This window comes from Galleria mellonella, unplaced genomic scaffold, assembly GCF_026898425.1.
Source record: "Galleria mellonella isolate WM207_F2 unplaced genomic scaffold, CSIRO_AGI_GalMel_v1 utg746, whole genome shotgun sequence".
Lineage (NCBI taxonomy): Eukaryota > Metazoa > Arthropoda > Insecta > Lepidoptera > Pyralidae > Galleria > Galleria mellonella.
In genome coordinates this window covers 2,137,036-2,153,434 of record NW_026442148.1, presented here as the reverse complement: position 1 = coordinate 2,153,434, position 16,399 = coordinate 2,137,036, and the positions used below count along the sequence as shown (strand labels likewise).

The following is a 16,399-nucleotide window of genomic DNA, read 5'->3' as shown; positions in this document are numbered from 1 at the left end:
TACTAAATTAAACAAAATTAAACAAATATAAACAAACAAATACTATTGAAAACTACAGCAACATTGTCAATAATAATATGCTCAGAAGTTAATAAAACATTTTTTCAGAAAATGTTTCAAAAAATCTTACACTATTCAACAGATTAATCATTTTCAAATGCACGCGACTCACTTGAAGTACTCGCTGGGCTTCCTGCAGTCCCCGTACTTGAGGATCTCGTGCGTGGCCAGCAGCAGGCTCTCCCATTGTTCGGCCGGTGCCTGGGACACGTCCAGCTTGCACAGCGCCTCCAGGACTTCCTGCTCCCGGAGACCGGCTGTAAGAGGGTGCGTTTATGTTACAACGCCATCTAGCGGCGGGAGAGGTAAACTCGAATTACATCGAATTCTTGTAATTCGCCAAGCCGTGGCTGTGCTGTAGAATGGGATACGGCAGTGACCTTACAGGGTACAGAGACAACACCATTGTCAATATTTTACTGAGGGCTGGAAGCATTATTACTGTAATGCGGACTACCAGTCCCATTGCTAGCAATATACCCTGTTAGGTCCACCTCCACGTGCCCCCCCCCCGCCTGGAAACCATCGCGCTGAATTTCAGGTGCATTCATCACGGAGGGTTAACTGACCTGCCTTTTCAACCTCACCTATCACCCCTCACTGGTGCTCTGCCAGTGTATACCGTTGACGCAGGCGGGGTTACCATTTTATTATCATCCATTATATATATATACACTTAACAATCCATTACACTGGCAAACATCCTGTAAAACATACATTAAATTTCTTTTATAAAGTTTCCAATTTCTTTCCAACAGATGGCATTGTAAACAAATGCATATCAATAAAAGGCATAATATAACCTCTAGAAGGTTAGCGGTTCTAAAACAAGACCAAATGAGGATAGGTGGATAAAAATCAACTCCACCGTGCGTTTTTCAAGGCACTTTCTTCCACGCACAACCACTCTTGGAAATCAACTTTCAGCAGCAGTATTTCCGAACCGATACGACAACATGACCTTCAAGAAAAGAGCATATTCCTTTTTAAAAGGCCGGCAGCACATCTGCAATGCCGCTGGTGTTATGGGTGATCATGGGAGGCGGTAGTCACTTACCACCCTGTGTTGTAAATATATATATATATATATATATATATATATATATATATATATATATATATATATATATAGAAATACACTACTTACATTTGGTAATTATGAATCCGTTCTCATCCGTCTCATATGTTTTCATCCTGTCGCGTCCCGAGTTGTAGTCACTGTATAAACAAATATATTTATTACCAATAGCACACTAGACAGCGACACAAATTCTCTTAATACCTGTACATAATCATTATATTACTGAACGCAACTGTCACGTGACAGCTGTCAAGTATCAACACCGGTCAGATTTTATCTATATTTTAATCACTATGTTTGGTTGTCGTACAGTTGAGCAGCTATATGCTGACTAATTTATGTGAAACCATGTATTTTACCAGAGGGAGACTTTGTACAAAAGTCGATTGCTTGGGTACCACTGTCCCATTCGTGTTTCTACCGTGAAGCAGTTGTGTTTGCATGACTGTGTTTCGGTTTGAAGGGTGGGATATGGCGTGAATTTACTGGGTACAGAGGAATAACAACCTGAGTCCTCAGGAATGGCAACGCATGGGGGGTATCATGGGCGAAACAGTATACTCTGTTATGTGCATGGTACTGCTCATGTGTATAGGCGACGGTTACCACTTTCCATCAGGTGGGCCGACAGCTTGTTTGCCATTCTAAGTTGTATAAAAAAAACTAGGATCTTAAACAGTAATCAGCAAGGATAAGTTTAGAGGGAAAGTGAAAAGGTAAAGCCTATGGGTTTCGTGTGTGGTGTTACCTTTGATGGTGTGGGAAGTCGAGCCGGTTGTGCGCCGGCACCGGCGAGGATTCCTTCGTGCTGCTGGCCTCCTCGGAGCTGTCCGCTGACGCCGCACGCGCTATCGCCTCGCTGGGTATTTACAACAAACATATCAACATCATTGTATCAACCTTTAACTGTCCACTGCTGGGGGGAAAGGGATTGTTAGTGATGGAGACTGAGAATCTCATTGCTAGCAATATACCCAACCAGGTCGACCTGCTCGCGGTTCCTCCTGGAAACTATTATGGTTAATTTCTGATGAATTCATCATGACGGGCTAACTGGCCTGTTTTCATTCTCACCTATCACCCTTCACTGGTGCTCCGCCAGCGTATCCCGTTAGCGCAGGCAGGGTTACCATACCATTTTCACCCATCAAAAAAAAAAAAGAACTGTCTACTGCTAAACATAAGCCTTGCTTGGCTCTTGGGAGGGTTTTGCCAGTAGTAGCGACGCTTGGCAGGCGGATTGGCAACCGTAGTTAGGCTTTACAGATATTTAAAGAGGGACACTGTTGCCCATCTCTCGCCCTCCCTTAGTCTCCTCTTACGACACCCACGGGGAAGGAAGGGGTGGCCTATTCTATGCCGGGACCACACGGCCATTAACAAACGTATAAAGTATAGTAACTTGCAAGATAAGTCAAATCTGAATTTTGGCCGTACGGGGTCGCCACTGGATATCATAGTAGATAATGATAAACAATAAATAGAGAATAGAAGAGGCGATTTTTTAAAGAGCATAGTAGAAGGAAAAATAGAGGGTAAAAGAGGAAAGGGAAGACCGTGGAATATCTACATGGGATAGATAAAGGAAACACTAGGCGTCATGTCGTATAGGGAGGTCAAAGATATGGCCTGCGATAGAGCTGGCTGGAAGAGGATGAATGAATTAGTTGCACCGACGAGAGGAAACTCTTAAATGGGAGGACAGAACGATAAATCATGTTAAATGGTTTCAAGTACTACAAAGAATTACATTATAAATATTTATTTTTAATTTATAAAAAAACTAGCGATCCGCCCCGGCTTCGCACGGGTGCAATGCCGCACCGCTATGTCCCTGCATTTTTAATCTGTAATATCTTCGGCATTTAAATTACATGCTGTAAAGGGGGTATTGATCTATATTAAATGGACAATGTACTTAAGGTACTTAATTGCATAAAAATTAATGCTGTATTGCTTAAAATCACTTCGCAAATAAGACATTTTTCCCCTTAAAATGTAAAGGATAAAAAATAGTTATTGTGAGTTATTAGAAACCTTTAAATTTATCAGTGTTTCTCTACAATATTACGCATGTATTATACATATAAACCTTCCTCTTGAATCACTCTATCTATTAAAAGGAACCGCTTCAAAATCCGTTGCATAGTTTTAAAGATTTAAGTGTATATAGAGACGGACAGACAGCGACAGCGACTTTGTTTTATACTATGCAGTGATATGTATATACATACTTGTTGTAATGTCCGTTGGGCACACCGTTCGGGCGTCCAGAGAGCGTCACATCCGACATCTGGCTGATGCCGGAGTCCTTGCTGGACATGTGGTTACCGCACTCCGCTGCAACAACAACATCATCATCCATCATCACCTCCGCACGTATGCTAAACAACTCCGGTTGATGCAGTTATAGTTTTATCTTCGATACGTTGAAAATCTTACAAATTTATTATAAAAGAACGTAATAAAACAAGGTAACAGTGTTGTCCTATTCATCACATCTGATGTGTATTAATATAATAAAACCCACCGTTGGAGTGTTGAGCTGTGTATGTGTGTATCTCGGAGGTGGTCTTCCGTATCCTGGAGTACACGTCCTCCGCGTTGGCGGAGTTGCTCGTGCTGCTGACCGTGCGGAGTGGGCTGTCGCTGCCGGCTGTACCGACGATAAAAAGTTATAAATAAAAATTATCCGGCTCGAAGGACCATAATTTTTTTTATTACTAGGTAGCCGCTTCGACTTCGCACGGATAGATACATAGAAAGACAAATTAATATTTTATATTCGGTTTAATAGGCAAATTTTTGTTGTTTTGGGTTACTAGTGTAATTTTGTGGGTTTCTTAAGTTTTTTTTTTTTAAATAATATATAGGCCATGTAACTTGTTGCTAACGCAGCTCTTTAAAAATTTTGTAAAGTATTCGAATATATTTTATACATATTGCGAATTCGAGTTTATCATATCACATAAATAAATATATTTATTTATTAATTATTCTATATTTGTTAAACATTGTCTTGGTAATCCCTTTATAGACTCGTGTAGCATATTTCTTGTTTTTATTAAAAAAAAAAAACGTAAAAAAATAAATACGATAAAAAAATCAAATCTTTATTTTTTGTTTATAATGCATAAACTCAAAAAATACTTGACCAATTATGAAAAAAAAATTTTTTGAAAATTCGAAACCTACATTACCACCGAGTAACATAGTCTATATTTTAGTTTAGAAAAAGCCGTGTAAAACCAGCGCAGGTAACTAGTGTCGGTACTCACTGCTGGATGTCCTCCGGACGTGCTGCTGCACCACTCCGTTGACGAGGCTCTGCGTCTCCGGCGGCAGCTCGCTCATCAGCGCCGTGAACTGGTCAACAACGAGCAGTCACTCTATTCACTAGCCGCCATATACCAGAGGGAGACTTTGTACAAAAGTCGATTGCTTGGTTACCACTGTCCTATTCGTGTTTCTACCGTGAAGCAGTTGTGTTTGCATGACTGTGTTTCGGTTTGAAGGGTGGGATACGGCGTGAATTTACAGGGTACAGAGGAATAACACCTGAGTCCTCAGGAATGGCAACGCGTGGGGGGGTATCATGGGCGAAACAGTATAGTCTGTTATGTCCATGGTACTGCTCATGTCTATAGGTGAGGGTTACCACTTTCCATCAGGTGGGCCGTCAGATTGTTTGCCATTCATATATATATATATATATATATAAAATATAATTTATTTATTATTATTATTTTGTTCAAGAATTCTCTCAACTGACTCTTGGCCACAACAGAATATCAGTGTTTAGCTCTTTTGAGGGCAAAGCAATAAACTGAATTGTGACCATTTTGTGTTACTGTGGCACACTCACGAGAAATTGTGTAACCTCTTTTATGTAGTTTTTTTTTTTATGTATGTTTTGTTTTATTCCTTTTTAATGACATTTAATAATTTAATTCTATTTTAATGTTTATCAAACATATATAGCAATATACCCTGTCAGGTCGACGTTCCACGTGGTCCCCACTGGAAGCCATCGTGCTGAATTCCAGGTGTACTCGTCAAGATGGGCTAACATTCCTTTATGCCTTATTTATTTATAATTCATTGCCTTTTCATCCTCACCTATCATCCTTCACTGGTACCCCGCCAGCGTATACCGATAGCGCAGGCGGGATTACCATTCCTTTATCATTCATTAAAACCATGGAAACCGTTGTGGTTAATTTCCGGTGAATTGGTCACGATGTGAACTGATCCGAGTTCATCTTCACTTATCATCTTCGACATTAGTACCCCATCAGCGCGTGTGGATACCATCCCTCCTTAATGAGAGGAGGTATTATTAATAATAGCGACTTACGTCTCTACAGCTATCAGGTCGACCTTCACGCGGATACTCTTGGAAACTATTAGTCATTTCCTAGAATTCTCCAAGAATGAATCAACTGCCCTGACTTCAAACTAAAGTTTCAGCCTTTACTGGTGCCCCATTTGCACAGATGTATGTACCATTCTCCCCGCCTTACCGGCACAGGGTTGCAGTCGTAGAGGCAGGCGAGGGCGCGGCGCGCGGCTAGTCTTACGTCGGCCGCGCGGGGGTCGCCTGCCTGCAGCGCCACGCGAGCTAGTGCTCGCCCCGCGACGCCGGTCGCGCCACCTGTCACGTCACAAAAATCATCAGAGAAATATAAAATTTTAAATACTTTCCCCCTAGTCTAGAGGGGTTTAGCCAATAGTTGCCACGCTTGGCAGGCGGATTGGTAACCGCAATTAGGCTTTGGTGATGTTTCAAGAGGGACGCTGCTGTGTGTGGGGTGGTTTCCTCCACTTGCGGTATGGAGGAAAGGATTAAGGATTTAACGGCTGAAAGAATTATACCGCGATTAGTAAATTCCCTACCTACCGACTTGCAAAAATATCACTGTTAAAAACATAAAGTTTAAACTGAAAGCTTGTTTACCGTCCAACCTTGCTGAAACAGCAGAGTATTAATGTAAATATTGACATTTGACAACGAAATGTGAAGTACCACACACAAGCCCAAGAGGTTTAAGTGGTACTAAAAATCCAATATGTATTATTTTAAATACATTAAAATTTTTTTTTTAATGTATTTACATACATACATACATATCTGTCACGCCTGTCTCCCATTAGGGTAGGCAGAAACAATGGAACGCAAAATGCTGAAACTATTAGTAAATTTCTAGAATTCTTCAAGAATGAATCATAATCATATATATATATATATATATATATATATATGTATATATATATATATATATATATATGACACTAATATGGTGTGTTACCGTGCAAGGCGGCGGCGAGGGCGGCGGGCGTGCAGTAGTCGTGCGCGAGGTCGGCCAGGAAGCGCAGCGCCGCCGCCTTCGTCTTGCTGGTGGGCGCCGTGGCGCCGTCCGCCAGGAACCTGCAGGAACCGCCAACCGTACAGTACAACCACACATTCATTTGCATGCACACAGGCACAGTTATGAATATCATATTGTACAATGAGTCCGAGCGCTATGTTTCATCGTCGTTGGACATACAAATGTCTATTAAATTATTATTTTTTTAAAAATAATAAATAACATATGTTAATTCAATTTAATTGTAATTAATCATAAAAACTTCGACGTATTTATCAGTATTTTTTTTTTTAAATCTTTAAATTTATAAATCATGCCATGTCTATAGGTAAAAAAAAACAATATTTGTCACGTTCATTTCTGAACATATATATGTTTTGTCTCTTTTTTTTATTTTTTTTAATGGGTGATAATGAAATGGTAGCCCCACCCGTGCTATCGGTATACACCGGCGGGGCACCAGTGAAGGATGATAGGTGAGGATGAAGTAGGTCAGTTATTATTACATAAATGCCCATCGTGACAAATTCAACAAGAATTTTCACGACGGACATTTTGATCAGAGAAACCACGTGGATGTATAGGCGACGGTTACTGACAGGGCATATTGCTAGCAATAGGGCTGTCTAACAACCCCCCCCCCCTGTTCTTTTATATTAAATTCCCAATTTGACAAAAAGTGGCAAAACAATGTAATAATTAAAACAAGTTTTTCGAATTCAGTTTTCATGAATAAGGGCAAAAAGTTTGTATATATACCAGATAGTGCATCAACACCATACCTGAATATGTTGTGCAGTTGCAGCTCAGCCGGGAAGCACTCGTGAATGACGTCCAGGGTCTTCATTATCTTACTCTGTACAGAACCCAATATGTCTGTACCCAACTTCATCAGCAGTCTGTCGGCAAACGAAAGAGTTGACAATAAATAGCGATTAATAAAAAAAAAAAACCGGCTACAACTGTGTCAAAATCAATTATTTTGATTTAAAAACTAAACCACTGAATCGATTCTGATAAAATTTCTATGGAACAAATCTGTGAGTAAAGAAGAAGTAAGAGAGAAGAAGTGTGAAGATCCTACAGCCTCAATGGTCACGTACAGCGCGGTTTCAGAGATGTTTCCTCCCACGAACATTCAGGTAATGGGATGAGTTCCCTGCCGAGGTTTTCCCAAGAGCCTACAGCTTGGGGTATTTCAAAAGGGGGGTAAAGAGGTTTCTTCAGGATCGGCAACGCACGCATAATACCTCTGGTATTGCAGGTGTTCATAAGCTACGGTAACCACTTACGGTACTTAGGTGGGCCGTATGCTTGTTTGCCACCTCAGTGGTATAAAAAAAAATCCTAGGAAGCTTCAGTGCTGAGCTGGGTCGGCTGTACTAGCCACGACTCATACGCACAACGAGGAATAACACCTGAGTCCTCAGGAATGGCAACGCATGGCGGGTATCATGTGCGAAACAGTATACTCTGTTATGTCCACGGTACTGTTCATGTCTATAGGCGACGGTTACCACTTTCGATCAGGTGGGCCGTCAGCTTGTTTGTCATTCTAAGTCGTATACAAAAAAAAAAAAAAACATTACATTACATTTCTTGCATGTCGATCCAACACGCCAAAATACCACACCCATCTGTACCCTTATATACTTTCTTCAAAAAACTTTGATAGCGCGTTTCAGCTCGCCATACAGACCTAAACATGAGCTGATAGAGCCAGTCCTTCAGCTGTTGCCAGTGCACGAGCAGCAGTTCGCAGACAGCGTCCAGCAGCAGGGAGAAGACTTTGGTGTGGGCGTCTACGAACATCTTGTTGAGGAGTTCCGTTAGACGCTTGAGCTGGTCGTCCGTTAGGAGACGTCCACTGTTTAAGTAGTTAGCCTGCAAATAACAAGTGCATCATTATATTCCTGACCTTATCGCAATATAAGGTCGGCGTAATATGTTTCTATCCATACTATCCTAGATTTTGGCTTTTAGTTTCACTACAATCGTGTTTCTACCGTGAAGCAGTTGTATTTGCATGGCTGTGTTTCGGTTTGAAGGGTATGATGGAAAGGAGTCATTGGTAGTACGTAAAGGAAGTTAGTAAAAAAAAACAAGATTTTTTTTATACAACTTAGAATGGCAAACAAGCTGACGGCCCACCTGATGGAAAGTGGTAACCGTCGCCTATAGACATGAGCAGTACCATGAACATTAAAGAGTATACTGTTTCGCCCATGATACCCCCCATGCGTTGCCATTCCTGAGGGCTCAGGTGTTATTCCTCTGTATCCAGTAAATTCACTGCCCTATCCCACCCTTTAAACCGAAACACAACCATGCAAACACAATTGCTTCACGGTAGAAACACAAATGGGACAGTGGTGTCCAAGCAAACGACTTTTGTACAAAGTCTTCCTCTGGTATAATGTAATTTAGAAGTGCAATATATATATTATATATTGCACTGCTAAATTACATCATAAATATATTATATATATATATATATATATATATATATATATAGCTTGTAAAAAAGAAGCAACGAGTAGCCACGGACCAGGTGCGTGAGGCCGTCCTTGCGCTCGGTCCAATGCGTGCAGGCGCACAGCGCGATGATGTCGTCGGGCGGCGGCGGCGGCGGCGGCGAGCACTCGTAGCCCAGCCGGCTCGCCGACCCCGACCACGACACGCTCTGACGACACACAACGATCTCTTTTCAACACAACCTTTCCTGCACTGGATTACCCAAATTAAATCATTTTCTCTCTAACTACACTGGGTTGGCTGGAAGAGATCTCTCTCAGAGATAAGTCCTCCCTTGCTAACAAGTTGTTCAACTAATCGTCGCATGTATTGTTTAAGTGCAATAAAAAATATATATAATAACAATTTCCCATTCATTCTCCTTCCTTTTATTCTAAATCCTTTACTGTTCAGGCAGTTCGTCTATGGAACTCACTGCCTACCTCTATTCGGTGCGCTCAAACTCTTACTAGCTTCAAAACCTCTGTTAAATCTTACTACCTCTCACTTTAGTACTATTTTCCTGTGTTCTCTCTTCGTTTTCCTTCGTAATTTTTTTTTCTGTTGTATGTGTGCTGTTAAGTATGTGTATGTTATATATATATATATATTTGATTGTGTACATATGTATGTATGTATGTATATATGTTTGTATATGAGAATATTTATATAACAGTGCGCCACCTACCCTGTGTCTTTTTCCCAATGTCCTCTACCCAAAGGTTGTGTGGAAGAGATTGCTCAGCGATAAGGCCGCCTTTTGTATCACTTCCCATTAATATTTACTGTATTTGTTATTTCTCTTTTTACTTGAGCAATAAAGTGTAAATAATAAATTCAAAAATTAAGGAATTTTTGAATTTATTTATTACAATTATTAAATTTTTATTTATTTACACTTTATATTGCATTGTTTATAAAAAAAAAAGTCATGAATACAGTAAATTTCAATGTGAAGTGATACAAAAAGCAGCCTTTTTTATACAACTTAGAATGGCAAACAAGCTGACGGCCCACCTGATGGAAAGTGGTAACCGTCGCTTATATACATGAGCAGTACCATGGACATAACAGAGTATACTGCTGCGCCCATGATACCCCCCATGTGTTGCTATTCCTCAGGACTTAGATGTTATTCCTCTGTACCTCGTAAATTCACTGCCATATCCCACCCTTCAAACCGAAACACAGCCATGCACACAACTGCTTCACGGTTGAAACACGAATGGGACAGAGATACTCAAGCAATCGACTTTTGTACAAAGTCTCCCTCTGATAAAGTCCGGTAAATTTCTTCCCGACAACCTTTGGGTACAGGTTATTAAAAAAAAGACAAAGAATAGTTATTTACACTATATTGCATTGTTTATAAAAAAAAATCATGAATACAGTAAAAAAATACTATTATACTGTTACTTAAAAATTTTTCTTTTTTTTGCATCTTTTTAATTAATTTGAATTTGGAACACGTTTACTATTTTAAAAACTTCATTCGATTTCATACCATTTCACACACATTACAATATACTTACATCGTGCCGCCGATACGAGTCGAGACTCCTCTCCGAGCAGACGCTGGACGCCTCCGAGTCGTCGTCCCTGCCGCGGAGCCCTTCCGAGTTGTCGTCTGGACTCTGTACGCAACACACAATAATATATATTGCATAACCAATAGTCAACGAGCCAATATACACTAGTGGAAAAAATTAAGGGATCAAAAAAAATTCCAAAATTTTTGACGTTTCTCAAGTAGCTGTACTTTCCTTAAAATTTGTCGTACTGGAATTTTTAAGAAAGGGTTTCAAAGCTCAAAGTTTCTAGTTTTGAGATCTTACGATGAAAAAATTTTTCAAGCAACGTGCTCCGCTCAATCCTAATGAATACCGAAAAATCGGTTTTTTTTTTCTACGAACTTGGAAAAATTTTTTCAAACGCCGAGCACGTTTAGCGTATGCTAACGCACATCGAGCTTGGATATTAAGACAATGGGGAAATGTTTTATTTACAGACGAATTCCGATTCGCCCTTCATGGGAGCAACCGTCGCCCCCTTGTTTGGCGTCGTCGCGGAGAACGTTTTCGCCAGATTTTTGTTCGTCCGATTGTCGCTTACGGCGGTGGTTCAGTCATGGTCTGGGGCGGCGTTTCGCGAAATTGGAGAATACCTCGGCTGGTTGTGCGCGAAAACTTAACAGTTCAGCGCTATTATGACCAAATTTTGAGACCAATTGTACTGCGCAGACGGCAACATCAGAGGGCGTTTATTCTAATGCAAGATAAAGCACGCCCACACACAGCCAACATCAACAGACGCTTTTTGGAACGACATGACATTAAATTGCTGCAGCACCCACCAATGAGTCCAGATCTCAAACCGATCGAGCACGTTTGGGACATAATGGGTCGTCGTTTGCGCAGAGAGTATCCAAATTTGCAAAACTTGGCCGCATTAGAATTTGGAACACCATTCTGCAACCTCAGATTGCCCGCTGCATCAATATGGATGAACGCTTGGCAGCCGTTATTGAGAACAGGGGTGGCAATACCCATTATTGACAGAACTCCAATTTTTTTTCTTCACACACACACACACACACACACACACACACACACACACACACACACACACACACGCACACACGCACACACGCACACACACACACACACACACACACACACACACACACACACACACACACACACACACACACACACACACACACAAACACGCGCGCGCGCGCACACGCACACGCACACACAGTGACAAAGATAAGTTTTAAGGGCAAATCGTGGTAGATTCAATTGAGACTGAGCCCTGAGCATGTCTCAGTATAATTTTAAAGCAGTCTTGTTCAGAGTTTGTGGAGTTTTGCGTGGGATCTCTAGACAAAGTTCCGAGGGTGACTCTTGGTAGGTAATTAGTGGATTGGTGGATATTTGATTGTTTCCAATTGTTTTATGGTGTTAGTAGATTGAGTTCTTTTTGCGTAGTTTTATGAACGAATGAATACTGAAATAATGAAATATACGGATGGTGTGGGAGGATTTTTTTTACAATTGGATTTCCGTGTGCGTGTAAGGTATGTGTGTGTTACCCGCAGTGCCCCCTCAGCGTCCCTGGTCTGCTGCAGCAGGCGCAGCGTGGCGGCGGGCGTGCGGCCGCGCTCCAGGGATTCCCGCCGCCGCAGCCCCGCGCCGCCCGCCGCGCTGCCCGACCGCCCAGACCTGCACACGACCACAATCTTAACATACACACTTACATATCATCTTAGCCCATAATCTAATATATTAATACGTGAAGCAAAAACTTTGTAGCCCTTTTTACGTAAATTGCGCGGACGGAGGAGTATGAAATTTGGCACACTTATAGTTTATATAGAGAAGGAGTGCAAAATACTGATATTTTTTTAAAGTTATACATAACAAATACATAAAATCAATAAATAAAAAACATTACACACACTACTATTTATGTGACACAAACACACACTCATATACTCTTTTGTTTATTGTTAAAGTCTATGGTCAAATTGAGAATACATTAATATTGTTTGTCTGTTAATATTATTTGTCTATAGTCTTACTGAATGTCAAACATAACTATAATATAGTACATTACTGCAGCGGACAGCAACTGAAGCATTGATGGACGAACGTGCAAATGTGGGCTAAGGCGTAGCCGAGGCACACATACGTGAGTCCATCAATGCCTAGTTGTGGCCAGGGCTTGTATAGTACTTTTCTCAAACAATGCGCGGAAATCAAAAACACAATTTTACTTTTTAAGTTCAATGACGAATAACGAACAATAATAATTTTTTACGCACTATAATGTTCCTTTGTTTTTTTTTTTCAATAAACAGCTTTCTATTTGCAAGCCAGTTCGAAATTTAAATAAAACCTTTTTTAGTTGCCTCCTTGGTAGCCATGTTTCCAAGTAAAAGATCATTCCATTTTTAAATTACAGGACAGATATGAGTTTACATAGTAATTTATCTGGCCGCAAAACACGACAGATATGGATTTTCATACAACTTTTGCAGGCCGCTGCCCGCATGTATCTGGCCAGTACGGCAATTTTGATTTATCTCGAAGAAGATTGTCAAAATAATGCTCACATTTCCAAGCATGTTTGAGAAAAATACATTTATAATTGTCAGGCGGATTAGTAACCGCAGTTAGGCTTTAAAGATGTTTTAAGAGGGACACTGCTGCCCATTCCTTGCCCTCCCTCTTCCTATTCTATATCTTGTCCTATTCTATGCCGGGACCACACAGCAAACACGCTACCAACGCAGCCACGAAATACAGCTAGTTAATATAATATGACAGAAGGGCATATAGTAGGCATTCAATAACTTGCCTGGTGGGACTGGTCTCCCTGGAGCCAGCCAGGGAGCGCGGTATGCCCGAGGGCCGGCGACGGGCGCTGGCCAGCGACAGCGGACCACTGCTGCGGGACGAAGGGGATGACGAGCGGGACGTCGCTGCATACATATACATTAAAATATACATTCAAATTATATTAAATTATAAGACACTAGTTATGGGTAACATGGATACCAATCCGATATCTATATATTGGGTTTCTCTGCACATTGATGGCGGGAAAAAGGTCATCGGCCGTCACGATATCGCCCATATCGGTCGGATATCTTAAAAGGATTTCGAATATGTTAAAAGTCCGTTTACCAATATTATTTTTCGGATAACAGACTTTTAACATATTTGTTATTGGACCAATATATAGAATATACATAAAACATCAATTGCCCTCTACTGGATTCATTTTTATCCGACTTCAAAAAAAAAGTAATAATACCTTAGTCCTGGGAGAGAAGGGATTGTTAGCCCCATTACCAGTAATACATCCTACCAGGTCAACCTCTTCGCGGTTCCCCCTTTGAAACTATCGCATTCAATTCTAAGCAAATTCAACACGATGGACTAACAACTGACCTGTCTTTTCCTCCTCACTTATCACCCTTCACTGGTACCCCGCCAGCGTATACAGTTAGCGCAGGCGGGGTTACCATTCCATTATCATCCATTAAAAAAACCCTTAGACCTCAGGAACGGCAATGCACCAGAGGTAGAATGGACTCAGTACATATTCTATAATCTTCATACTGTCCATGTCTACAGTCACCAGTTACTTTCCAACAGATTAGTTGTCAGTTTGCTTGCCGTTATAGGTCATATAATATATATTATGGTGATGATGATGATGATGATGATGATGATGATGATGATACTACATACGCTGCGACTGCGAGACGCCGGGCCGCGACCTGGAGCGGCCGACCGTTCTCTCGGGGCTGGGCGGGACTCCGCTCGCTGCCACCGGGGACCGCTTCGCTCGCGCTACGACCCGAATTAATACATACATTAGGTACTAATATATTATAAAGACTGATTCACATACAACGATGCGCGACAATAAAAAAAATCTAAATAATATAGGGCAAGATCCCGCCAATGGTAACTGTAGAGATATAAAGAGTTTTTAACAGAACTGGGGGTCTACCATGAAATGAAATTCCGAATTTTCGGGCTCAATTTCGTGTTTTTGTTCGTACCAAAATCGACCCTATAAATGAAGCTTAACATTTCATTTGTCATAAATCCTACCATAAAAGTAAATAGGAACAATACTTTAGCATTTCGGAAAACATTTCATGGTAGGCCCTCTGGTTTATATAAAAAATGAGCGAAAATATAATACTATGCACCTATGGGTTGCTTGCTCTAAGTTAGCGCCAACTTACGAGTTTACCTTTACTTGCGACCATTAATTTATAGCTAACTTTACGTTGTCGTTTAGAAAAAACAATAAGGATTCGTTTGGTTGAATTCCTAAATCTTATCAAAAAAACATGATGTATTTATCAAATTTACCAATTTTATTTGGCTAAAATTTGCCTATTTTACACATGGCAAACCTAGATTGTGGCTAAATGAAAGTTGGCAATCCAAGTGCATTGTATAATAGTTTCACGCGTCTATCAATTAGAAGTCTTACACTTGCAGAAACAGTGCATAATGTTAAATAAAACATAGAAATTCACATTTAAATAAGATACTAAAAAGTTTTAAAAACCCACCTTATACGATTTATAATAGGAATTGTTTTGCGCAATCCGCCGAGTTCAATAGGTCTCTTGCGCCGAAAGTGTAATATTTGACAGTGACATTTATTTTTTTTTATTGTTGACATGTCTCTGAAGTTTTTAATGTATTTTTTTTTATATAACATTTCGAATTTTAATGACTTATTTAACATTTATTCTTTTTAAGTTTTAATATTTGCATACCTAATTATGGCGAAATATGAGGACTTATACTTATTGTAACATCTATACACTTACCATGTTTCTTGTAAATAAATTTACATTTACATCGACGGGTTATACAAAGTGATTCCTGTTACGATCTATGTAAAGTAAGAGTTTAAGCCCCAAGGCTATAGGCGTATTTAAGGGGTGAAGAATGGGAGGGGGGATACCCACGACAAGATAGTCTCAGACTATCTTGTCGTGGGTATTCGTGGCCTACCATGAAATATTTTCCGAAATTTCGGGGACGAACGAAATAAAAATTTAATGTTAAAATTACATAATACATGCCGCTTAAAATTATTAAAAATATTAAAATATCGTTCGTCTGGACTATTAAGATAGGATTTTTGATGAACGAAACGTTAAGCTGCATTTACTTGGTCGATTTAAGTCCGAACAAAAATACGAAATTGAGCCCGAAAATTTTGAATTTCATTTCAGGGTAGGCCCTCTGATGTCCATCTCAGAATGCGAGCGTATCTTTCAGCATAAACTACATGTCTAGGCGTGCATATGTTTTTTTTACGGTGTAGGTCAATTCTGAAATATAATCTTAAATATGCCAATGCCTTAGGCCCGATTCATATTCGACGAAGGGCAACAGAGCAGAAATAAAAAAAAAAACACGTAGTTTACAATTAAACATGTGAATGATAGGTAAAGACGCTGTGCTGATTCATTACAGGGTATAAAGTAAAAGATTTATTTATTTATTAAAACAATTTCTTTTTTTTTTAATAATAGTTTTTATGATTTTTTTAAGCATTATGATACTATCTGTTTGTGCAAAAGTTTATTCACATATAACATAATATTATGTTATTGTTTTATAAAAATCTTTGTCAACATAATGTCGAAGCAGATTCTGTTTTTCTATTTCAAATTGTTTTTAGTAATGCCTAATCTAATTGACAAAACATAGCTGCAAAATAGAAATAAAAATAAATTGCCGAATGTATGCGTAAGCGCACCAATTTAAAACTGCTACAATGCTATTTGGCATATTCTTTTTTTTTTTTTTAATATTTGTAATAATCA

The 16,399-nt window shown here is 39.9% G+C and overlaps 1 protein-coding gene across 8 annotated transcripts in view; it reads right to left on the bottom strand.

Annotated features, from left to right (window-relative positions):
- LOC113509709 (CLIP-associating protein) overlaps positions 1 to 16,399 on the bottom strand; it is a 62,321-nt gene that overhangs the window by 6,719 nt on the left and 39,203 nt on the right. For all 8 annotated transcript variants that reach the window (XM_052901176.1, XM_052901174.1, XM_052901179.1 and 5 more), the window contains 15 exons: positions 14,286 to 14,387; positions 13,387 to 13,510; positions 12,119 to 12,248; positions 10,557 to 10,658; positions 9,059 to 9,193; positions 8,210 to 8,394; positions 7,293 to 7,409; positions 6,451 to 6,569; positions 5,665 to 5,795; positions 4,420 to 4,507; positions 3,672 to 3,797; positions 3,376 to 3,481; positions 1,890 to 2,000; positions 1,208 to 1,278; positions 173 to 317 (listed from right to left, as the gene is read on the bottom strand). In XM_052901176.1, the coding sequence (XP_052757136.1) occupies positions 173 to 317; positions 1,208 to 1,278; positions 1,890 to 2,000; positions 3,376 to 3,481; positions 3,672 to 3,797; positions 4,420 to 4,507; positions 5,665 to 5,795; positions 6,451 to 6,569; positions 7,293 to 7,409; positions 8,210 to 8,394; positions 9,059 to 9,193; positions 10,557 to 10,658; positions 12,119 to 12,248; positions 13,387 to 13,510; positions 14,286 to 14,387 (1,792 nt within the window). The remainder of the gene's footprint in view (positions 1 to 172; positions 318 to 1,207; positions 1,279 to 1,889; positions 2,001 to 3,375; positions 3,482 to 3,671; positions 3,798 to 4,419; positions 4,508 to 5,664; positions 5,796 to 6,450; positions 6,570 to 7,292; positions 7,410 to 8,209; positions 8,395 to 9,058; positions 9,194 to 10,556; positions 10,659 to 12,118; positions 12,249 to 13,386; positions 13,511 to 14,285; positions 14,388 to 16,399) is intronic.